General features: G+C 40.1%; 1 protein-coding gene across 1 annotated transcript; it reads left to right on the top strand.

Moving 5' to 3' along the window:
• Positions 1–1,541: 1,541 nt before the first annotated feature.
• LOC139466778 (vesicle transport protein GOT1B-like) lies at positions 1,542–21,415 on the top strand. Its single transcript, XM_071248455.1, has 7 exons — positions 1,542–1,681; positions 3,697–3,788; positions 4,800–4,978; positions 6,381–6,462; positions 7,419–7,451; positions 16,705–16,723; positions 20,185–21,415. Exons 1-6 carry the CDS (start codon positions 1,657–1,659, stop codon positions 16,714–16,716), a joined length of 423 nt encoding a protein of 140 aa, XP_071104556.1. The 5' UTR covers positions 1,542–1,656; the 3' UTR covers positions 16,717–16,723; positions 20,185–21,415.
• The last annotated feature ends 4,060 nt before the right edge of the window (positions 21,416–25,475 follow it).

Genomic DNA, 25,475 nt, shown 5'->3' with positions numbered 1-25,475 from the left:
AGTCCCAATACCCAGCACTATATGCAGAAGGTCTAGCATGTTTTCAAAATCATGTAATAATATTGTTTTTAATATGCTGAATCGTCTTAAGTTACTGGTACCAGATTTGTATAATATATCTGAAACAGAATGTTATGTAACGCAATGTTTGGATTGCCAGGATTGCAATGAACTTTGGAATGACACCGAACGAAAATAACCGTCGCACCTGTAGACAGTTTAAGACCTTATTGCTATCTGAACCATCTGTTACTAACATCTCACGGAGATCTTACCAAAGTAGGCTTAATAAGTAACAAAGGCCTATGTGGTCTAGTGGTACAGCGTCCGCCCGGAGAGCGGAAGGTCCGGGGTTCGATCCCCGGCCGCGTCATACCAAAAGACGTTAAAAGATGGTACTTGTTGTTACCCTGTCTGGCGCTCGGCATTGAGGGGCTAAAACAAGGACTGGTCGGCTCGGAGTCCGACTGTGTCTGAGTGGGGTATTCATGTTCAACTGCGGCATGGTATCTCAGTGAGCGAGCACTATAAATCGGCATCAGACCGGACTAGTACAAGCAGACACACACACACACACACACACACACACACACACACACACGTACATGCAGTCGCTATATAAGTGCAATAATCTTAGACGCGACGATTAACACCATTTCACCTCACCTATTAAGTAACAATGTGGTACCTTCCCTTCAGCAACAGAAGCTGGTAGATATACACGCCCCCAAACACCTAAAGTGAATAAAGTTTTCAAGTGTTGTGTCAGTAACTATGACGACAAAGTTCCTTTTTATCATTTGTTTATCTTATTTGACTCACGATATAAAATGTGATTGCTGTGTTATTTATGAATACGTTTGTATCTTTATTGTCGCCCATTGATCAGGCCGCATTCGTATTGGGTAACACTAAATTTCTAAAACTCTTAGCCGCATTAGTTACTAAAGGTATAAAAGATGGAAATACTCCCTGTAGCCTTAGTATAAAGTTTATATAATAATATACTAAGTTATTCTTATCATTGTATAATAATGATATTAATACCATTCTTCCATTTATGTGTTTTGTGTGGTCTAAGTGTGTCGCATTGGGATTTAAGCCATATGTTACATTTATCATAAATAAATACATTTGTAATTTACATTTGTAGGGGTCATTACAAGCAATCGATAGCAACTGCAGTGATGGTGTAAATCTGCCGGGGTACCATGCAGACAGCAGAAGTCGCTATTGTGGTGATCAACCTAAAGTTTCTGTAGAGACAAAATATATTATTTTATGGGCTCTTGTTTCTGGCGATATGTAACCCGTGTTGTTGTTTTTGTTGTTTATAATAATGTACAGTCAAATAATAGTTATAGCGATTTAATGCTCTAATAAAGTAGTTATAATACAATTTATTAATATAATTTATTTAAAATGCTGTCCATTGTCACGATATGGCCGAAATACTGCCGATGTGGCTTCAACTTTTAACCCCGACTAGAGTTACCTCCCTTGTGTCGTTCTTCTTTATCAAAGTCTGTTTATTTATAACATCCGGTGCTATGAAAGAGTGACAGCGTGACAAATATTTTGTCAATTAACAGTGGATCTTGGGCTCTATGAAAGTTACTTTGGTGACGGAAATAGTTTAAATCAAAAACTGTCAAAATGATGCAAGTAACAGATTTTCAAAGTGAGTAATTTCATTGAATTAAGCTTCTGTTGGATACTTGTACTGACACGTCATTCGTCATTCTTGCTGACGTCTGTTACCCAGTTATGTTTTCATTAGGCGTATCGACAGCTTGGACGAAAAGCATAATACAGAAATGGTGTTTTTATTCATTTAGTAACAGATAGTGAAGATAGTTGCACACTAACATTGGAATCTAGACAGAAATTGATACACCACCTAACAAATATACTTAACATGTTTAAATTAGTTTTGGAATAGTGGAATTTCATTTGGACAACGAACTGATACTGTCCACATGTAGGACATTGTGTTGTGGAGAGCATTAAATATCGAAGCTAAATATTGAAAAATCTGTTCTATCGATGATAATCAATACATTGTTATTATTTCTACCAGACCCGTGAAGATCCGGGTTAGAATAGGTCTTCAGCAACCCATGCTTGCCGTAAAAGGCGACTATGCTTGTCGTTAAAGGCAACTAACGGGATCGGGTGGTCAGGCTCGCTGACTTGGTTGATGCAGGTCATTGATCCCAACTGCGGGATCGATGCTCATGATATCAATCACTGGATTGTCTGACTCGGTTATTTACAGACTGACGTATTATAGCTGGAATATTGATGAGTGCAACAACAAAACAACCAACCAATTTCTACCACAAATTAAGTAAAAACATAATGGACCCTGTGAGTGTTACATGTTTCTTTTAATTTAATAATTATGTCAGTTTTGTCATTTTAAAATGTTGCGCTCATCATTTACAATTATGAAATTAATGAGTCACCAAATAATTGTCAGTGCACTAATGCAGATCTAGCTGAAAATGCATTATGCAAGTTGACCTACCTTTGAGATTAAATGACAGACAACTAAGAATAGCATGATACAGTATGAGGTATCTGCAGTTCTATTGAGTGATAGCATTTACTCTGTTGTGATCTAACTTCAGCTAGCAGGAAATTGAACATTATGCATATTCTACTGATTATATTCACCACATCTGCTGTAACCATGGTAACATTATAGTTGCTGCATTATACTAAGATGATTAGCCTTAAATAAAAACATGTTTGCCAAAACAACATGAACAAAGTCCCAAAATAATAATTAATGATTAATAATAAAATTATAAGTCATCATCTAAAGTCACACATTAGTACACAATGCAATGAAAAAAGTATATCTTGATAAACGAGGTTGGCTAACAAGGTTGTGTAAACAAACAGTGACAAGATTTGACACGTTACTAGGTTGAATATACTGAAGTCTAGTGCTAAATCACTTTGGTTATTGACTTTGTTATTAGATTCATTTATTATGTCCCATAGCAATGCTCATTCTGAGCACCAGGTAACCACAATATCTTTCAAGGATGCTTTGGTTTATATGTCAAGGGATGTTGAGTATTTATGTAACATTAACTACAATTTGTTTGTGTTCATGGAGGTATAAACATAATGGGCTTTATTGGGTTTTTTCGGTTCATGGAAACCAAAGCAAAGATTCACTGGTGAGTTTTGTCAGCAATTAAAATAAAGTTCAGATATACCATGTATACTGTGTTTAAATCAGTTATGAGAGATTTATCCTTGTGAAAAAAAAATGTGAAAATAAAAGCCAGTATTTCAACAGTATCAGTATGAAAATGAAAACCATGCAGTACTTCACTCGTGTGATTAAAAAAAACAGTATTTCACTTGTATGAAAATATAAAAAACAGCATTACAGTCTTGTGAGGGGCGGTCGGGTAGCCTAGTTGTTAAAGCGTTCGCTCGTCACGCCGAAGACCCGGGTTCAATTCCCGACATGGGTACAATGTGTGAGGCCCATTTCTGGTGTCCCCTGCTGTGATATTGCTGGAATATTGCTAAAAGCGGGTAAAACCATACTCACTCACTCACTCCGACATGTGAAAATAAAAACCAGTATTTCACTTGTGTAAAAATAAAAGCCAGTGTTTACATGATCCTACTCTTGATGAAAGTACTAATGTTGTGTACTCTTTGTTTCAGAAATTGGAGTGGGCTTGGCTGGATTTGGCATAGCCTTCCTGTTTCTGGGTGTAATGTTCTTATTTGACAAAGGTCTGCTTGCAATTGGCAATGTAAGTACTGGGGTTCTACGGTCTTGTCCGACTGGATTATATACAGGCTCCATCATCATGATCATATACATGACGTACAGATTATATACAGGCTCCATCATCATGATCATATACATTACATACAGATTATATACAGGCTCCATCATATACATGACATACAGATTATATACAGGCTCCATCATCATGATCATATACATGACATACAGATTATATACAGGCTCCACCATATACATGGCATACAGATTATATACAGGCTCCACCATATACATGACATACAGATTATATATAGGCTCCATCATATATATGACATACAGATTATATACAGGCTCCATCATATACATGACATACACAATACAGCTGAAATATTGCTGATTCGACAGTGCAGTAGCTGCTTGCCCATCCCTCATTTTGATGGCTTGAATTCCCACTAACTTTAGTAGCTGTGTGCTGAGTGTTGGGATGATGTTATTAGCTGAGTTTACTAGACCGAACTGAATGTTACTAGACACAGTCTTCGGGCGAGTGGCTTAAGTCGTAGACAGCATTCAAGTGATAAAATGTTAACATTGTCCATGACATTTTAACCATGGTAATCTTAATAATGTAAACAAGACCGCCTCCGTGGTCTAGTGGTAGAGCGTCCGCCCGGAGAGCGGAAGGTCCGGGGTTCGATCCCCGTCCGCGTCATACCAAAAGACGTTAAAAGATGGTACTTGTTGTTACCCTGTCTGGCGCTCAGCATTAAGGGGCTAAAACAAGGACTGGTCGGCTCGGAGTCAGTATACTGTGTCTGAGTGGGTTATTCATGTTAAAAACTGCGGCATGGTATCTCAGTGAGCTAGCACTATAAATCAGCATCAGTCCGGACTAGTACAAGCAGCCACACAAACACACATACTCATTAATTTGTATATATACATTATCAACATGAAAAGATTGCCGATACCTCGATATCGCGACATACAGTGAAGTCCCCACTACAATGTTTAAGACATTTCTTTCTGTTTGCAGATTTTATTCTTAGCTGGCCTAGCATTCGTCATCGGCTTGGAGAGAACAGCCCGATTTTTCTTCCAGAAGCATAAAGTGAAGGCAACGGGGTTCTTCCTCGGGGGCATCCTGGTGGTCCTCCTTGGGTGGCCGATGGTCGGCATGTGTGTGGAGATGTATGGATTCTTCTTGTTATTCAGGTAATGAGATGTACTTAGGTGATGATAACCAGGTTCATCATCAGTGTAAATGCTTGAACTTTACTTGTCGGCCCGTGAAGATCTGGGGTAGAATAGGTCAATATTGTCTAGCATTGTGGAAGATGCAACTCAAAATATTAAAAAAGTAATTAATTTAAAGTTAATTTTGACCTGTGAAGATCTGGGTTAGAATAGGTTTTCAGCAACCAATGCTTGCCGTAAAAGGCAACTATGCTTGTCGCAAGAGGCGATTAACGGGATCGGGTGGTCAGGCTCGCTGACTTGGTTGATGCATGTCATCAATCCCAATTGTGTGGATCGATGCTCATGATATCAATCACTGGATTGTCTGGTCCAGACAGGATTATTTACAGACTGCCGTCATATTGCTGGAATATTTCTGAGTGTGGCGTTAAACAACAAACAAACAAACAAATCTGGTTAGAACAGATCCCCAGCAACCAATGCTGGTTGTTAGATGTGACCGATTGATCAGAGATCAGACTTGGTGTCTTGGTTGATTGCATGATTCCTAATTGCATGGACGGCGGTAGAAACTAACACTTTTATCCACTAGTCCTTATAATGAAAACATATGGTAATACCCTTAAAAAGGGCAAATTTCTACTCGTCCTTATGATTACTATTGGGCAGTTTGGCAAGGACTACAGAACAAGTGCCAGTTTTTATCGCAGCATGGATCATTATGTACAGTATCGATCACTGGATAGTCTGGTACAGACCTGATTACATACAGGTTGTTGTCATGATGAGTGTGGCATTAAACAGCAACAAAACAAACAGTATTAAGGTAGCCAAGTAGATAAAGTAGCTCACCCAAGACCTTGGTTCAAATCCCCATTCTTGGTGTGACAAGCAATGATTTTGCTCAATATTGTCTTGTCATTGTGGAAGATGCAACTCAAAATATTAGAAAAGTAATTGATTTCAAGTTAATTTTGACCCATGAAGATCTGGGTTAGAATAGGTTTTCAGCAACCCATGCTTGCTGTAACAGGCGACTATGCTTGTCATTAGAGGCGACTAACGGGATCAGGTGGTCAGACTCGCTTACTTGGTTGATGCATGTCATCATATCCCAATTGCGTGGATCGATGCTCATGATGTCAATCCCTTGATTGTCTGGTCCAGACAGGATTATTTACAGACCACCTTCATATAGCTGGAATATTGCTGAGTGCAGTGTTTAACACCAAACAAACAAACAAACAAACAATCAAGTTGATCTTATGCTTCAAAAATTGAAGCTATAATGAAATTACAAACAGAACAAGCAAGAAAGGTTTAAAGATGCATATTTATCATGAATCAAATGATTGTTCTAACATATTATTTTTCACTGACTCCTGTGAAATACTGACAATGTTGTTGTCTGTTTCAGTGGATTCTTCCCTGTCGCTGTCAACTTTTTAAGACGTGTGCCAGTTGTAGGAACAATATTGAATCTACCGGGAATTAGATCTGTAAGTTAAATCTTTGTGTCCTTGTATATAGTATAAGGAGACAGACATTTTATTGTATGTATATTTACACCAAAAGAAACGCGAATGCCATTCATGTTGGTTAAGATATGAAGAATCACTCGTATTCAAGAGATGTTACATTAGTTTGATGCACAAATGAACATACTGGTATGTCGTGTGAACCGATGCTCATGACTGCAGCACATCATAGATACATGAGATGCAATCGTTGTCTTGTGCAGAATTAGCGTGTAAAGTTTGGAAATCCCGTGCAGCATATCGTGAAAAGAATAAAGACACTCTGTGTTACCACTTGACTGATTGTTAGTTTTGTCATCAAGTGGTACACATTGGAAACATCTCTTCTTAACGATGCTTGTCGAAAGAGGCGACTAACGGGATAGGGTGGTCAGGCCCGGGGACGATGTTGATCGATATCATCGTATCTCAGTTGCATGGATCGATGCTCATGATATCAATCATTGGATTGTCTGGTCCAGACTCAATTATTTACAGACTCCCGTCATTTATCTGGAAAATTGCTGAGTGCGGCGTTAAGCAACAAACAAACAAACAAACAAAATCTTAACATACATACTTCTCTATATGTTTCTTTTGGTAGTGAGTATATTTATGGATTTCCGGGTGTTATTGTGTACTAGATATATTGATTATTGTGGGGTTGACCTATACCCAAGCCATTCGATTGAGGTAGATATTTCAAGGACCAAGTTAGTCGGACAGTAAATGCTATGTTTTGAATGATACATTTTCTCAAATATACAATTTTTCGTAGCTATTGGTAAAAGTCATGTATTGTTTTTAATTATTTCTTGTTCTCTTTCTTTTATGCTTATCTGAATATTGTGAGTAATCACTGGTAGAATAATTAATGCACTGATATCTAAATCTGTTAATGAAATATTTTCTGAATTTACGTTTCGTTCTTATTTCAGTTTGCGGATAGAGTGGGAGAGTCTGGCTCTATGGTATAACTCCACCTGATGCTCATTGTAAAACACATTCATGTGTTACCATTTGTCCGACTGCGTTGTGTGAATGTTGACAGTGTAAACGGAAACAAAAGTGTAAAGTGGGAGTAACACCAGCTAGTTTATCCGAAGTGTAACCCCGGCTGGTGTATACAAGGTGTAACCCCGCCTGGTGTATACGAAGTGTAACTCCAGCTAGTGTATACAAAGTGTAACCCCATCTGGTGTATACGAAGTGTAACCCTGGCTGGTGTATACGAAGTGTAACCCCGGCTGGTGTATACGAAGTGTAACCCCGGCTGGTGTATACGAAGTGTAACCCCATCTGGTGTATACGAAGTGTAACCCCATCTGGTGTATACGAAGTGTAACCCCCGGCTGGTGGATACGAAGTGTAACCCCATCTAGTTTATACGAAGTGTAACCCCATCTGGTGTATGCGAAGTGTAACCCCAGCTGGTGTATACAAAGTGTAACCTCCGTTGGTGTATACGAAGTGTTACCCCAGCTGGTGTATACGAAGTGTAACCTCGGTTGGTGTATACGAAGTGTAACCCCAGCTGGTGTATACGAAGTGTAGCCTCAGCTGGTGTATACGAAGTGTGACCCCGGCTAGTGTATATGAAGTGTAACCCCGGCTGGTGTATACGAAGTGTAACCCCAGCTGGTGTATACGAAGTGTAACCTCGGTTGGTGTATACGAAGTGTAACCCCAGCTGGTGTATACGAAGTGTAACCTCGGCTGGTGTATACGAAGTGTGACCCCGGCTAGTGTGTACAAAGTGTAACCCCAGCCGGTGTATACAAAGTGTAACCCCGGCTGGCTTTTAATCGCAGTGTAACCCCAGCTGGTGTATACAAAGTGTGACCCTAGCTGGTGTATACGAAGTGTAACCCCAGCTGGTGTATACGAAGTGTAAACCCTGCTAATGTACACAAAGTAACCCCGGCTGGTGTATACAATATGTTAAGCCGGCCGGTGTGTACAAAGTTTAACCCTAGCCGGTGTAGGATTCTCCCATAATTCCACCCCATTGTTAATACCACCAGATTGATTGACACCTACCATATTTAACATATAAAAGGTGGACATTCATTCCACTTTATTTTAATTTGGTTAATTTCGTTTCATTTTAATTGGGTTTTTCTCCTGAATACATCAATACTATATGAACTGATACAAACAACAGGAGGAATCTCAATGTGTTGTCATAACAAACACCACTTGAAACTTTGTTTTGAAAACTATTGATGCTCCTGACAATGTCTGTTTTATGAAAGGTATCAGTTACAAGACTATGGCAGAAGATAGCACCAGATTGTGGAGCTTAGTCTCCATGTTATGCATCAAAACAGGAGGAACGAGGAGAATGTTGTGTGCATGTGTAGTAGTTTCCTCCATATCATGGATGAGGAGTCATGGACGGCCCAGTCGCCTAAAGTGCTGCAATTAGCTGTACAGAGTTGTGCCCCTTGGGAACGCCAGAAAACCTTTGATTTTTGGTTCACATCTCAGTTCGTCCCAATTATTATTCTAGGTTCGTCAGCACCATATCCGTGCTCGTGGGTTTCACCAAAGTGGTATACATCTTAGATCAGCATCACTTCGGGCTTTCCCCCCATATTAAGCTGACACATTGTGATATAACTGGAATACTGTTACAAGCGGTGTTAAACCCGACTCACTCACTCATTGATGCTGCAATGTGAAGGTGTCAACTACTAAGGAAGACAGGTCAGGGGAGACTGATGGAGACTCGGCTATAAGCTGCATGAAGCCTGGCTGCATGTACCATATTTCCTCAATTAAACGCCACAGGGTAACTGAAAACCTTAAACACTGGACCTCAATTTGACAACAGGTAGTTTTTATGCTCGGAATTCTCCGAATTATTATCTGTGCGAGTTTCGTAACACATACCGTATCCTACTTCAAGTACTATATGTGTACAACTCATTGTGTCCACGAAACAGTTTAGAGAATTTTGAACTATAGTACCGAAGGAGGATCTGAATATTAAATACCTGGTTGAAGAGTGTCTGAAAGAAATATGCACCCGGGCGTTATATTGAGGAAACATGGTATGCGCATTCTGTCAGTCTGATGTTCAACATTAGATCTCCGGTTACTCTTCAGATATAGATAACCATCATAAAACATCCAGTAAGAAACAACTGTAGCTAGAGGTTAACGGCAGGTGTTTCCACCCAGTGCCCTGTTGCAGGTACAGGCTGTCTTCATCTTCCCGAGGCAAGGGAGTTAACTATCTATAAAAGTCCACTCTTTCCACCCTTGCCGAACTAGGCTGGTATTATGGAGTTACATTTTGGCTGGACTAACGAGTCTATGCATAGTCCAATCAAAATCGCAAACCGAAACCGAAATCCGGTTCGTAAAGTGTCATGCAGATTTCGGTCGACTGCAGGATTTGTAAAACATGTGCACCGCTAACTCGTTGTCAACAGATATTTTCTAAATCTTTTCATGTTTTTAATCAAGGTGCTCACGTGATTTGATGCACTTCCCGATGTAAGACTCGTTTTATCACAATATAGATCTTGATTATCAATCAGATCGTCTTGACTGGGCGCCACCGTTTTGTTTGAAGCAAATGCAAGTGATACGAGAGGTTGAATCTGATTGGTCAATAGGAGAGGCATAGAAAGGACATAACTGGTAATAGCCACTGGTGGCGCTATGATCGAGCCCAGGAATTCCAGCCTAGTTCGGCAAGGGTGGGAACTGGACTTTCAAAGTCAGTGAACTGTCTTGCCTCGGGAAGATGGGCTGTCTTGTGTACAGAGTAAATACATGTTTACCTCAAGCTTTACATGTCTAACCCAAAATGTCACGAAACTTTTGATTATTATTCGTAGTTACAGATCTGCGATAGAAAATAATCTTGTATTCCAGTTCAAATTGAAAGTTTTCTGATATTTCAGAAAATTGTTTTTGAGATTCAAATGTTGAATATCTCAAATTGTATGGAGGTTGTTCTTCAGTGCAGCATTCATCTGGGATGTGAAAATATTAACAAAATCTTTTGAAATACAATTTAATAAATTCTCAAAGTAGATCTACCAGGTTGGTTATGCTGCTTTGAGAAGGATGAAGATGCTAATTGCTACAAAGTTTCCAAAATAGGACTTGTTGGGTCTTTAATCTTTCCTCTGTCATGAAGAAATAGGCCCCCTTCGTGCATGTGGTGAGTGTTTATGTACCATCTTGTACCATCAAGGTACATTGGTATCACGTTGTGTATCATCACAGCCCTGTATCATCCCTGGTGCTCAACACCCTGTGTACTGGCCACAGCACTAGCGAACTGTGAGATGCTCTGCCTCACCAGGGGCGGTCGGGTAGCCTAGTGGTTAAAGCGTTAGCTTGTCACGCTGAAGACCCGGGTTCGATTCCCGACATGAGTACAATGTTTGAAGCCTATTTCTGGTGTGCCCCGCCGTGATATTGCTGGAATATTGCTAAAAGCGGCGTAAAACCATACTCACTCACTCACTCACTGCCTCACCAATATTCACAAGCTGAATTTCTTATAACAGAATAATTAGCATCATGATCTGCTGCCAAATTGTCTAGCCAACCCATATGCCAATAATGAATGGTTTCATATTATGCTTAAGTTATAAGATGTACTTTTCATAAAATATTTGCTACTCCAAATTATCAACTTTCCTGGTTATTTTTGAAGATATGGGCGAAATCTTGAGACACCAGGTGTTGTGTCATTTAGGTAGCCCAGTAGTTAGTGTGTTTGCTCAGCTTGGACTAAACACAGGTTTGATTCCCACATGGGTCCTCACTACCAGTGTTCAACACAGCCCCTAGTCTACTAGTTGAAGATGGTGGAAAGTTTTAAGGATGATTCTCTTGCAATGAAAGACCACAAGAATTTTGGATTATCATGTCCAGCTCGGAATATGTCAAGTTGATTTCAATCTCATTAAAATCAGACCTTAGTTCTCGCTACCGCTAAACAAAGATCTGAAGACATCCCATTAGGGGACACGTCAGAACGACCAATCAGTGCGTCGCTTACCAGATTATGAAAGTGACAGTCGGAATGTGATTTCTAGTCATGCAAACTTTAAAATGGTGTATTACGAACGATAGTTACGGGTTTAACGACTGAATCCATACAATCTAGACCATCTATTAGCCATTCCTGAATGTTTTTTTGTTCAGGTTTCAAATTTTTAATTGAGTATTTGTCAAAATATGTTTTGAAGCATAGTCGCCAATTTGTATTTTGTGCCGTAAAGCACAAGGAAGCTGCCTTCTGATTGGTCATTCCAATATTTCCATTGGTCTGTCAAAATTCGCGCAAGGTCGGCCTGATGTGACCCGTAATGGGATGTCCTCAGATCTTTGTTTAGCGGAAGCGAGAACTAGGATCTGATTTTAATGAGATTGAGTCGATTTTTGGTTAATGGGTAGTCAGTGAAAGTCCAGATGTTGACTGACCAGTATGTGGTACACAGGAGCTTGAACACAATAACATGTATCTGTGTGTTTAGTAGAGCAGGTAACTTATCATGAATGTGTGGGGACACAATATAAGAGTGTTCCTTGTTACCAGTGTGCTGTCTGGCCCTGTATGAATGTCGTGTAAGATATTAACCATGTATAAATGTGAAGTATAACTATTTTGTCATTATCTTCCTGTAAATATCATCTACGTTATCATCTGAAGCAAACATATGCAATCTGGTTCATCAGTGATACCCTGCAGCAGCATCACGGTCGTCTGTAAGTCGCTGACTCGTCACAACTCTCAAACATACCACTCAAAAGAAGATAAGAAAACTAATTCTTTCATGTTACTATACTTAATCTGTCATGACAGATTGACAACAGTAATAGCAAAGCATTGGGTGGTGCTTGACTTCTTTTGAGTAGTATGTATAACCAAATACCGTATTTGCCGTAATAATTCATCTTCCCGAGGCAAGGGAGTTAACTGACTAAAAAAGGACTGGACTGGACTTGGCTGGACTAAGAAGTCAGTGTGCAGTCCAATCAAAGGGAGCTCTCATTAAACCCTACACAAGTTGAATTATGTTGTCAGAGATCGAGAGATAGAGAAAAAAATTTATTCAAATTTGGATGGATGTAATACTTAGGATTTAGGGTAGAGTAGGTCTTCAGCAACCCATGCTTGCTTCAAAAGGCTACTATGCTTGTCGTAAGAGGCGACTAACAGGATCGGGTGGTCAGCCTCGCTGACTTGGTTGATGCATGTCATCGATCTCAATTGCGTGGATCGATGCTCATCAATCACTGGATTGTCTGGTCCATATAGCTGGAATATTGCTGAGTTCGCCGTTAAACAATAAACAAACAAACAAAACTTAGAGCGTCCTACTCCACTTTTGTTAGGGAGAGATTTTATCGTTCCATGAAACACAAAAATGATTTCTTGTCAGTTGTTAAATTAATATGTCAGGTTATCCCTATCAAATGTTGAGTGGTATAGTTACTAGGCAATTTTTCCTCATTCTGTAAATAAATTTGTAATATACACACAAAATATGAACGGGCATGTAAACTTTGGGCTTAGTATGAGGGATTAATAAGGATTACTAAGAGATTACTAAGAGATTGTGGCAGTTGATAAGGGGGTGCTTGATACCACAAATATGGTAGTTTATACTTAAGTCCCAAATGAATTGTGATAAGCATCGTTGATGTTCATATGTCCTCAGTATGTTTTAGCTATTACGTGTAGGACATGGCAAACAGCTCCTGCTGACATTCAGTGGTATTCGAGTGAGTGAGTGAGTGAGTGAGTTGGGTTTAACGCTGCTTTTAACAGTATTCCAGTTATTTCGCGGCATGTCAGCTTAATGTGGGAGGAAAGCTCGAAGTGGTGCAGGTCTCAGACATTTACCACTTTGGTGAAACCCACGAGCACGGATATGGTGCTGACAAACCTAGAAACCTAATCGGGGCGAACCAGGATTCGAACTCACAATCATAGGTTTCTGGCATGCCCAAGGGATGCAATTCTGCACAGCGAATCGTGGCGCCTTAGACGACTGGGCCACCTGTGCCCCGTCAGTGGTATTGGAGGGGCGGTGGATAGCCTAGTGGTTAAAGTGTTCACTCTTCAGACCGGAGACCCAGGTTCCATTCCCCACATGGGTACAATGTGTGAGGCCCTTTTATGGGGTGCCACGCTGTGATATTGCTGGAATATTGCTTAAAACGGCGTAAAACCATACTCTCTCACTACTCACCTTTGCCTCGGGAAGATGGTTTGCGACCACATCTGTCCAACAATAAGGTGTCAATCGCGTCAAGACTCAGTTGTCGAGGAGAATTAAATGTCTTGTGTAAGATGTGACTCTTCACTAAAGAAAACATAAAGAATGATGCAAATGTTCAATATTTTAATTGCATTAATAACAGTTGCTACAGTACTGTAATTGATAACCACAAGAACTATAGATCTGGGAGGTGAGGTGAAGTGGGGATTAATGTGGCGTTCAAGATTATTGCACTTACATAGCGACATGACTGCACGTGTGTGTGTGGCTGCTTGTACTGGTCTGGACTGGGGCGGTTGGGTAGCCTAGTGGTTAAAGCGTTCGCTCTTTACGCCGTAGAAAAGCGGCGTTAAACCATTCTCACTCACTCCAGCAATTCATCAAGATCGTATGTACAGGAGTCAGTGACTTATGACTTACATATCCCCCTCCCGATCATGTCACGACAAGTTTCTGTTAGTCCCCAATACTTGGTGCTAAAGTTGAACAAATACTTATGTTAATATAGTTCTAAACTTTTCTTATTATGGTACTTTTGTTTTGATTGGAACTTAATATTCTAGAAACATTATCATACCTAAAGACGCCCTGCAGTTGAATGGGCTGGGGGGTAGGCTAGTGGTTAAAGCGTTTGCTCCTCACGCCAAAACCCCAGGTTCGATTCCCCACATGGGTACAATGTGTGAAACCCATTACCGATGTCCCCTGCCCTGATATTGCTGGAATATTGCTAAAAGCGGAATTAAACCATACTCACTTACTCACCCTGCAGTTGAAGGTTCTGCAGTGCAAGTACGACCAGGAACCAGACCCTCAGGCTCTTTATTGGTTATTTTCTACCGGGGGACTGACTGCCATTGCTCAAACGGTAGATAGTTCGCTGTTCTCATAATGGATAATGAACAATAGTAGGAATGTGTTTAGGAAATAACAAGGTTTGTTCTCTGAATCATGATGGATCATCAAAAATATTTTTATTGGGCAGTGAGACATTTATCATTTGATAGTTACACCTAAAGGTTAAATCTGTTCAACACTTTTGTACAGTGTAACCATGGTAACCTGTCACTCAAACATAGATCAATAAATTCAATGATTGGTCCTTTTAGAATGTGTTGTTTTGTTTGAAGTCATGACTATATTTTGCATGAATATAAGGTTTTTATCAAATCAAGTAAAGCTCTGTTAGTCACAAGTATTATCTGATGTCAACATGTCTCATATTCCTTACTCCATCGTTCAAAGCTTCAGTTTATTATGTACATAGCCAAATAAACAAATGTGAAACCATGGTTTTGTTTGTTTTAGTGTTTTCTCCGAATGTACAGTATGAGCTCCACATCACTTTTTGAGCAATTGAGTTTTTACTCTCGGGTTTCTATTTTAATTCAATCACATAAAAATCAGATCTTAGTTTTCGCTACCGCTAACCAAAGATCTGAGGACATCCCATTACGGGTCACGTCAGAACGACCTTTCGCGAACATTGACCGACCAATGAAATGACTGACAAGAAATCAACATTGGCTAATCAGAAGGCAGCTATCTCAAGCTTTATGGCACAAGTTTCAAACTGGCCATTACGCTTCGAAGCATATTTTGACGTATTCTCGATTAAAAATGTTTAAACTGACCAAAACAATATTCTGGAATGGCTTATAGATGGCCTAGATTGTATGGATATAATCATTAAACCCGTACCTGTCGTTCGGAATACCCCATGTTAAATATCTCCAGGTTGTATTAGAAAACACATTCCGACAGTCACTTTCAGCATCTGGTAAGCAACGCCCTGATTAGTTGGATGAAAGGTCGTTCTGACGTGACCCCTATTGGGATTGGATGTCCTCAGATATTTGTTTAGCGGTAGCAAGAACTAAGATCTGATTTTAATGAGATTGATTTTAATTGGGTAATTAAATTTTTCATTGGGAACCAATATTTTCTCACTCATCTATTCATCACTCTATTGCGTTTTTCCCAAAAGTAGTGAACATTTTAAGATTTCAAAAAAATGAAAAAATATATAACTGTTCTAGATATATAGATCTAGGCTTGACTCGGGAAGTAAATTAGCTGGTAATTGTGTCTTGGAAATTAGCTTCTTTGTACGGATGCTGGAAAAGCTTCATTGGGTATTTACCCGTGCTGTTTAGATACATTTGATTTTTTCATTTAATGCATGTGTTTCTGTACACTAGTAATTTTAAGAAATTGGGTTTTGAATATTTTGTATGTATGTATGTATGTATGTATGTTCTGTATGTGTGTATCGTATGTATCAGGATCGCTTGTAGGTTTTTTATATTTATATATTTGATTGAAGGTTGCTCACCTTAAATTTTACAAATGTCTATTAACATATTCTGTTGATATTTTTTTATCTTCTTATTGAGATGTTAATTAATCATAGTAATGTAAGGAAAAAACTGACTCTTTTCAATTTTTTTCATCTTTTTTCATGTTCCACACAATCAATTACTGTTTTGAAATGTTGTATGAAAACATATCCATTTTTAAATATTTCACAGAATTGTTTACAAAAAAAACTATAAATCAAACAATAGAGAAGGGAATCCAACTTGACAGATCTGGTTTTGGGGTTTGTCAGCACCATACCCGTGCTTGTGGGTTTCACCAGAGTGGTAAACGTCTGAGACCTGCATCACTTCGGGCAATCCTCCCACATTAAGCTGACACGCCGCGATATAAATGGAATACTGTTGAAAGTGCTTTTAAACCAAACTCCCTTCTAGATACCATTATGATAGTATGTATATGTTTGTTAGATGGATCTTGCTACAGTTTATTATTAGAAAATAAATTAAGAAAATATTGGCTAGGTTTAGATTGTAGAATGATTGGTTGAACATGATTGTAATTGATGGTCATTATTTCACAATACAAGTATGTCATCATATAGACTGGACAAGATGATGAGGCACTGACTGTTTGTTGATTTCAGGACAAGGTGTAATCCCATTGTGAGTATTCCAGGAGTCAGGTGGTGGTTCTGTGTTGTCAGCTTCCCCATAACCCGTCAGTTAGTCCCAAGGGAAAGGTTACCCCCCAAATTTGAGATTGAAAACTACATGGGCAACATCCATGTATTGGTCAAGAGTGAGTGAGTGAGTTTGATTTTACGCCGCTTTTAGCAATATTCCAGCAATATCACGGCGGGGGACACCAGAAAATGGCTTCACACATTGTACCTAGTATTGGTCAAGACAAACAGGGCGTAGGGATACTAAACCATGAGTGTTGATTAAGATTAAGTATTTTTAAGGTGCAAGTTTAGAACTGGTGCTGGTATTGTAAAGGAATTGAAAAGAAGATTGTTGTAATAAACGTTTATTTTCTGTAAAATGTTCTTTAAAGTAAAATGTGAGTGAAATGATCCTGATAATTTAAGAGAAAAAATTTTTTTAATGCAGTTTCTGTAATTATGTTAAGGGTTTTGATGCTCAAATGTGATGGACATTATGACCCTCCCCTGATGCTTGTCATATTTTTGGATGACCCTCCCATGTCCTGGCACGTTATTTTCATGACCCCCTCTAAAAGGAAAAATAAGCACTTGATATATTATTACAAAAGATCCATTTTTTCATGACCCTACCCATTATACCCTGTATTATTTTTATGAGTGAGTGAGTGAGTTTGGATTTACGCCACTTTCAGCAATATTCCAGCAATATCACGGCGGGGGACACCAGAAATGGGCTTCACACATTGTACCCAGGTCGGGATTCGAACCCGGGTCTTCCGCGTGACGAGCGTATTATTTTTATGACCCTTCCCCTAGAGACGGTCATTTATTTATTTTTGATGACCCTCCCCTGATTCCCAATGACCCCCCACCCCTATAATAAATGACCGGTCCCTTACACAACATGACTATAGCATGACAACACTCATTTGTGCACACTACGGAATGCATAGGTAGGAGTACGGGACACTGACAGAGGTATTTGAGAGAGCTACGTGGGTGGTCTATATATTCCTTGGTGGGACAACTTTAAATTTCTCCTTTAAATTAAAGGTGACCTGGTGGTTGAAGTGAACTCCTCACACACCCGAGTTTGATTCCACACGTTGTGTTACCTCTCTGGGTGTCCCAGCATTGATGGTGCATGATTATTACTAAAATCTCAATCTCCATCCGCTAATTTGTGACCTGCGTAAATTGAGCCTTTGTATGGAGTTCCCAATGGGGGAGGTCACAAGCCAGTATAGGCCTAGTCAGTAAGATATGGGGTCTTTGTCAGTATTTTTACGACTTTGTTAAAAAAACCACGTGAATAGCAGAAAAGCTGTAAAATCAAAAATGCGAAATTATGCCTATGCGAATACGGATATCTGTCTGCAGGGAAAATTGGGACAGCTGGTTCTGCTTTCGTTTCATATCCGCAATTCTGGTTTTTAAAATACCCCAAAGTGAATGGTTTATGTCTAGTTTCATACGTTTATTTTTTACGAGATTTTAGCACGGTTTTGTTAAACAGTACAGATCTAATTTACAAGAAGCAATATTTTATGGACATAAAACATTATTTTTTATGATAAAAAAATATATTTAACTAACCTTACTGACAGTGGCAGCTTACTGTGCATGGTGTGTTCGCTTTAATGATAAGTCAGTTTATGATGCGCCAAATTCCATCCACCATCTTTGGACTCCCAGCACTGTCAGTGAATGGTTGTTAGCTGATCGTAACTGCCTTTCTGGGTGCATTTGTACAAAGCAATCTAGCGCTAAGGTGATCGTAACTCCCATACCTTACACAGACTTACGACAGTCGTGGTGCTAAGCTGTTTCGTACAACGGCACCCTGGGTACTGTTGTACAAAACAACCTTAGCGCTACGACTGTCGCAAGTCTGTGTAAGGTATGGGGGCTACGATCACCTTAGCGCTAAGATCGTTTTGTACAACGGCATAAGGTATGGTGAGATTGGTAAGGTAGGGCAGCCCATGGGAACACCCAAACCATCGAAAGAGTAAGTTGGAGTTACTGCTTAAACATCTTCCGAGGCAAGGGAGTTAACTGACAGTAAAAGTCCACCTTGTGGAAACTGGTTTTATAGTCAGTTCACTGCCTTGCCTCGGGAAGATGCTGCTTAAACAATGAACAGCAGATACGACCAGTTTCTGTTGCTTCATGGCCGGCTATTAAACTTAATGTGTGTAATGTGGGTGTTGGTCATGAAGGGTAACTTTACTTATACCACGGGTATGGTGCTAACATATAATTGGGGGCGGTCGGTAGCCTAGTGGTTAAAGCGTTCGCTCGTCACGCCGAAGACCCGGGTTCGATTCCCGACATTGTGTGAAGCCCATTTCTGGTGTGCCCCGCCGTGATCTTGCTGGAATATTGCTAAAAGCGGCGTAAAACCATACTCACTCACTGACATATTATAATTGGTATGATGTAGCTCGTAAATGCTGATTTGTAATGAGATTTCTGTCGCTTTAGTTTTTTTATCGGTCAATATCGGGGATGTGATGCAATAGTAGGGCGGAATCGCGCCTCAAAGGTATCCCTACATTGTGTAGATTAAACAATAACTGTATAAACAGATTATCTGCACAAACTTGTGTAAAGGTTAATAGATCTTCTACCATAACAGAGCGTTGGGTAATTGTTAAATCGATCGCTCGTCACGCTGAAGACCTGGTTTCGATTCACCACATGGGTACAATGGTACTCACGCAGTCACATTCATGTTAAACACATATATAGGGGTTGACCCTTGCGTGTAGTGGTCGTATTTAACAGTAATGGAATGTTATCGTTTGAATGAACTCATTATTTAGTTCCCTGTTTATAACGCTTACGTAATTTGAACGTAGAAAATATGTGGCATTATTAGTGTGTGATTGTCTTAACCCATGACCCCCTAGTCGTGATTTCGAATCTCTGATCAGGAACCTTGCATCTACAAACTTAATATTAATTTACTTTGTAACTTCACTTGCCAAACAAGAAAATATATTGTAAGTAATACAAACATTAAATATACAAAGAGGACATGTCTCATAAGGGTCTGACCATTTCATATTCGGGGGGTGGAGGTGGTTGTTGGAATTTTAATGGAAAATATTAAATTGTCCCTCATATTGCATAAAAAATTCATTCTGCTTGACATTGTTGACAAAAACAAGAAATAGTTTGCCACAAAAAATACATTGTTGCAAGATGGGTAGGGGTGGGTTGGGGGTACCCTGGTATTAAATTTGGACTCGTCCCAGACCTAACACAAAGCCAAGTAGGTAGTGTGTTCGCTACACTCCCGACATTGGTACATCACCTAATCCAGCTTGTTGGCGTCCTCCACTCTAATCAACTGCAAGATTCCTAAAGCCATTTAATAAACGTTTGTTTCTTGAAGAAATTGATACTAACTCGGTCACAGTTTTGTATGTTGAATTTATTTCCTTTCAGACGAATAAAGACTGAATCCACCAAGATGCTCAAAGCAAATTACACCCACATTCATATGTAAATAGTGATATTTCCATGTACACTTCCATTATTATATCGTCACGTGGATTCCATGAATTCTAACCTCGTTACATTATTCACCCCAATCTCATTAAAATCAGATCTTAGTTTTCGCTACCGCTAACCAAGATCTGAGGACATCCCATTACGGGTCACGTCAGAACGACCTTTCGCGAACATTGATCGACCAATGAAATGACTGACAAGAAATCGATATTTGCTTATCAGAAGGCAGCTATCTCGAGCTTTACGGCACTAGTTTCAAACTGGCCATTACGCTGACGTATTCTCGATTAAAAAAATTTAAACTGACCAAAAAAACATTCTGGAATGGCTAATAGATGGCCTAGATTGTATGGATATAATCATAAAACCCGTAACTGTCGTTCGGAATACCCCGTGTTAAATATATCTCGAGGTTGCATGATTAGAAAACACATTCCGACTGTCACTTACAGGATCTGGTAAGCGACGCTCTGATTGGTTGGATGAAAGGTGCTGACTTGACCCGTAATGGGATGTCCTCAGATCTTTGTTTAGCGGTAGCAAGAACTAAGATCTGATTTTAATGAGATTGTTATTCACCCCAAACAATGGCCCAGAAATACAAAGGATTCTACATAGACACCCAACTTGGATTTAAAACACTTTCCTGCAGCCCACGCTTTGCACTTCCTGTACAATCTACCCCTGAAGATCCGGGTTCGAATTGAGCAACCGTGCTTGCCGTAAGAGGCGACTAACGGCTGTCAGGTTCGCTGACTTGGTTCGTTCATGCCATGGTTCCCAATTGCGTAGATCGATGCTCATTGTATTAAAAAGAGATTGGCAGCCTCTTAGCACAGACCTACGGAGATCGTAGCACTAAGATCGCCTTTTGGTCCGAACAGAACTATATATCACCTTCTAAGTAAGAAACATTGGTTTCTCCACACGACATTTACCTTGGCAACTGACGCACGAGGTTCATCTTGGCACGGCATTATTCGTGACTACTCGTGTCATTCCGGGACAAGACGGAAAGGGACGGGTCGAGCCGAAGAGGTGTGTGGCATCCGGTTATTAATCAGAACATCAACAGCTGATCAAGATGATAAGTGTCACCAACGACGAGGGTACGCCGTATCTGGATATCATGTTCATGTTGTATAAAGGATACATTACAGAGAGAGTCAATAAAACACAAATATACAGTTTCGTCTCTCTTGTCCCGTGATATGTGATAATAAATCTACAATGGCACCGCCATACTCCAGAACTGAATACACAAATTATATTTTGAGCCAATCCAATTAAAATCAGATCTTAGTTCTCGCTACGCTAAACAAAGATCTGATGACATCCCATTACGGGTCATGTCAGCACGACCTTTCATCCAACAAATCATAGCGTCGTAATGGCCAGTTTGAAAATAGTGCCGTAAAGCTCGAGATAGCTGCCTTCTGATTGGCAAATGTCGATTTCTTGTCAGTCATTTCATTGGTCGGTCAATGTTCGCGAAAGGTCGTTCTGACGTGACCCGTAATGGGATGTCCTCAGATCGTTGTTTAGCGGTAGCAAAAACTAAGATCTGATTTGAATGAGATTGATTTTTAGCCCCCGGGACAACATAATTCATATTGTGAGAGTTCCGGGTTATAACCACAGGATAGTGCATTTCTGACGCTCGTGATATTAATTGATCTGGAAATATTTAAGCAACGACACGAGGGCCTGTTGTTGGAATATGTCCTCACCACTGTGCTAGTCGTAAGAAGAAACCAGGTGGATCGGGTGGTCAGCTTCTGTGACTTAATTGATGTCGTGTCATCGTACCCAGACGGCGCGGATCGTTGCTCACAATATCAATCACTGGATTGACTGGTCCCGACTCGATTATTTACTGGCCGCCGTCATACAGCTGGAATATTGCTGAGTACGGCGTTTAACAACAAGCACACAAACAAACCTGTTCTCCGTCCGGAAACAGTTTTAGAGATAAACATCCACTGACATTTAAGCACAAGCCGACATACAGACTTCTGAAGATGGCTATTGACAAGAGACGTACAAATTAGGGATGGTCTTAGTGCAATAGCCCGTCGGGATTGCGCATAAGAATAGGTCCTAGACGTGCCATAAACATGTGTTTGTGGGTTCGAATCCCCACAAAATTGTAAACAGTTTATACCTGTATTAGAGCTGGGACAGGTAACTCGGGTACTCGGGTCGGGTGGGTCCTGAGTAGGACCCGGGTACCCACAGGACTACCGGACCCGTGGTTAGTCATTTGGTATATTGTTTAATGACAAAAACTCGCTATAGCTCAGTGGTTACACTACATGTCGCCAATGTTTGCATTTCTTTTCTAACGATACACAAATTCCTTTTGACTTGTGCATATTTGAGTAAAGATATGCTTCGGTCAATTTCCGTGTACACATGATCTGATCGTTTGATACATGAATCTAAATAGTTTTGGTCATGGCTGCGGTAAAACCATTCCCAATCAGACATTTCGTTCTCTTGAGACCTGCAGTGGGTACCCGGGTAGGGTCGGGTAATAGGGGATCGGGTACCCGTGTAGTAAATTTGGACTCGTCCCAACCCTAACCTGTATCACTTCGGGCTTTTCTCCCACATCAAGATGACACGCTGTTATATGGTAACTGAAATATTCTTCAAACAGGTTTTAATTCAAACACACTCACTAATAGAACTCCCATACTAGTGGTCGATAGCGGGATCATTCGGGTGGGTCTCAGAGAGTCTTGCCACTCGTAAAGGTCTGGGTTAGAATAGGTCTTCAGCAACTCATTCTTGCCGTAAAAAGGCGACTATGCTTGTCGTAAAAAGCGACTAACGGGATCGGGTGGTCAGGCTCGCTGACTTGGTTGATGCATGTCATCGCATCCCAATTGCGTGGATCGATGCTCATGATGTCAATCACTGGATTATCCAGGCTCGATTAGTTTCAGAAAGCCGCCATATAGCTGGAATATTGACGATTGCGGCGTCAAACAACAAACGACCAACAAAAAGTCTTTCAATCCACAGCCAGAGGAGTGTGTTGTAGTGATAACATCCCTGCACTGCGCATAACCTGCAGTCATCATCCGCATCATTGGATTTCATCATCCAGTAGGGTACTGTAAACGTTTAGGTGAAACGGCAGACTAAGCTCGTGAGCGGCCATAAATATTTCGAGTTCCGTAATGGGATCTAAACCACGGACCTTCTGATCCGAGGTAGGACACCTTGTCCACATGATCAAAGAGCAAGCTGACAAGGTAAGGATGTCATCTGTGGGACGGCTCCATGCCTGCTAGTCTAAGCAAGTTTATTCAAGTATTTTGAAAAAAACCACTTTGCATTAATTTTGAACTAATCCAAATACGAAATAATTGATATTGGTAAATATGAATAGCCTTTGTGGTACCATCCCCATTGATAACTTGCATCGTGGACCTGTGGTTTTTTTTCTCTATATAACAGATTGTGATCACTACGTCATTTGTCCGTTGTTACACTATCGTCATGGCAACACCACACTCCAGCTAATCTACAAATCAAACCGATTAGTGTCGGAACGATTGAGCGCCAATACCAATTAAGGATATACCACGAGAGAGTTGATAGATATCAATTAATTATTTTGAAATCTGTAAGATAATCACAAGTTAGAGAATATTAAAAATAACATTTTTATAGATGTCACCTCCTTAGTTATGACGGGGAACGGGTAGCCCAGTCGTCAAAGGCGCCCCGATTCGCTGTGCAGAGTTGCGTCCCTTGGGCATGCCAGAAACCTATGATTGTGGGTTCGAATCCCGGTTCGCCCCGATTATGTGTTTAGGTTTGTCGGCACAATACTCGTGCTCGTGGGTTTCACCGAAGTGGTAAACGTCTGAGACCTGCATCACTACGGGCTTTCCTCCCACATTAAGCTGACACGCCGCGATATAACTGGAATACTGATAAAATCGGCGTTAAACGCCGCACCCAGCAATATTCCAGCTATATGACGGCGGTCTGTAAATAATCGAGTCTTGAACAGACAATCCAGTGATTAATATCATGAGCATCGATCCACGCAATTGGGATGCGATGACATGCATCAACCAAGTCAGCGAGCCTGACCACCCGATCCCGTTAGTCGCCTCTTACGACAAGCATGGTCGCCCTTTACGGCTGGGTTGCTGAAGACCTATTCTAGAGAGCATTGTTATATACGTGTGAAAAAACAACAAATGTAATACGATAACAAAGATGGAAAAAATAACAAGCAAAGCCAGCAGTAAATTAGCGCTGATAGGTTATTAGCAATGGACAAATGGAAGCCAACAGTTACATTAGAACTGATGTTTATTAGGGAATTCTCGCATAACGCAAAACCGCTAAAACAACCATTATTAAGTTACTGTTGATTCCACAACTATTATCCATCCTAATTCCTGTCATAGTGATGGCATCTTCCAGTTTCGATTAAATGAAGGACACCAAACAAGTATAAGTGTGTTTTGATGCGTGTAATTTTATAACAATGTTTCATTTGACATTTGACAATTATACAATTTATGACAATCAACAAACGAAAACACCATTACTCGCATGTATTGATGTTTAAAACAGAAGGTTCAGCACAAAAAATCTTCATCTCAAAGTTCTCAGTTCATTTTTCCTCAGTTCCTGAGCACCAAGGGACCAACGGCACTGATGTACTGACGGGCAGTCTTCTGTCCAGTCCTTGATCGGTTCTTTCTCCCTGCAGACAAGCAATGGGTAAATAGAAGGCAGGGGGTTAATTAGCACTGATTGGTAATTAGCAAGTATACACCGAAATGTTGCGTTCCTCATAATAAAGAAGTTGACATCCGTAAATTCTCTCTCTTATGGGTATCACTTCTAAATGTCATTCAAAGACTCGATAAAACAAGTGCAAAAGTGAGCATGGCTCACTAATACCCCCGACCCGCCTAGTGTGTCAGTAGTTACAAATTAAATAGCTAGGATAGGGTTAGGGTTTGAAACATTCATAAAAAAAATGGAAAACTAATAAAAACATTTTTTCTTTCTTTTGACTGCACCCCTCCATATGACACAGATTATATGTACTTAGTTTGAGATGAATCCACTGAATAGTTTAAGAGAAATCGCGCGGACAAAGTTTTCGGATGGACGTTAGGGTTTGAAAAATTCATTAAAAAATGGAAAATTGATATATTTTGTCGGGGGTATAAAAAGAATCACGT

This window comes from Haliotis cracherodii, unplaced genomic scaffold (genome assembly GCF_022045235.1).
Source record: "Haliotis cracherodii isolate W230 unplaced genomic scaffold, xgHalCrac1.p SCAF_19, whole genome shotgun sequence".
Lineage (NCBI taxonomy): Eukaryota > Metazoa > Mollusca > Gastropoda > Lepetellida > Haliotidae > Haliotis > Haliotis cracherodii.
This window is presented reverse-complemented; position numbering and strand designations above follow the sequence as displayed.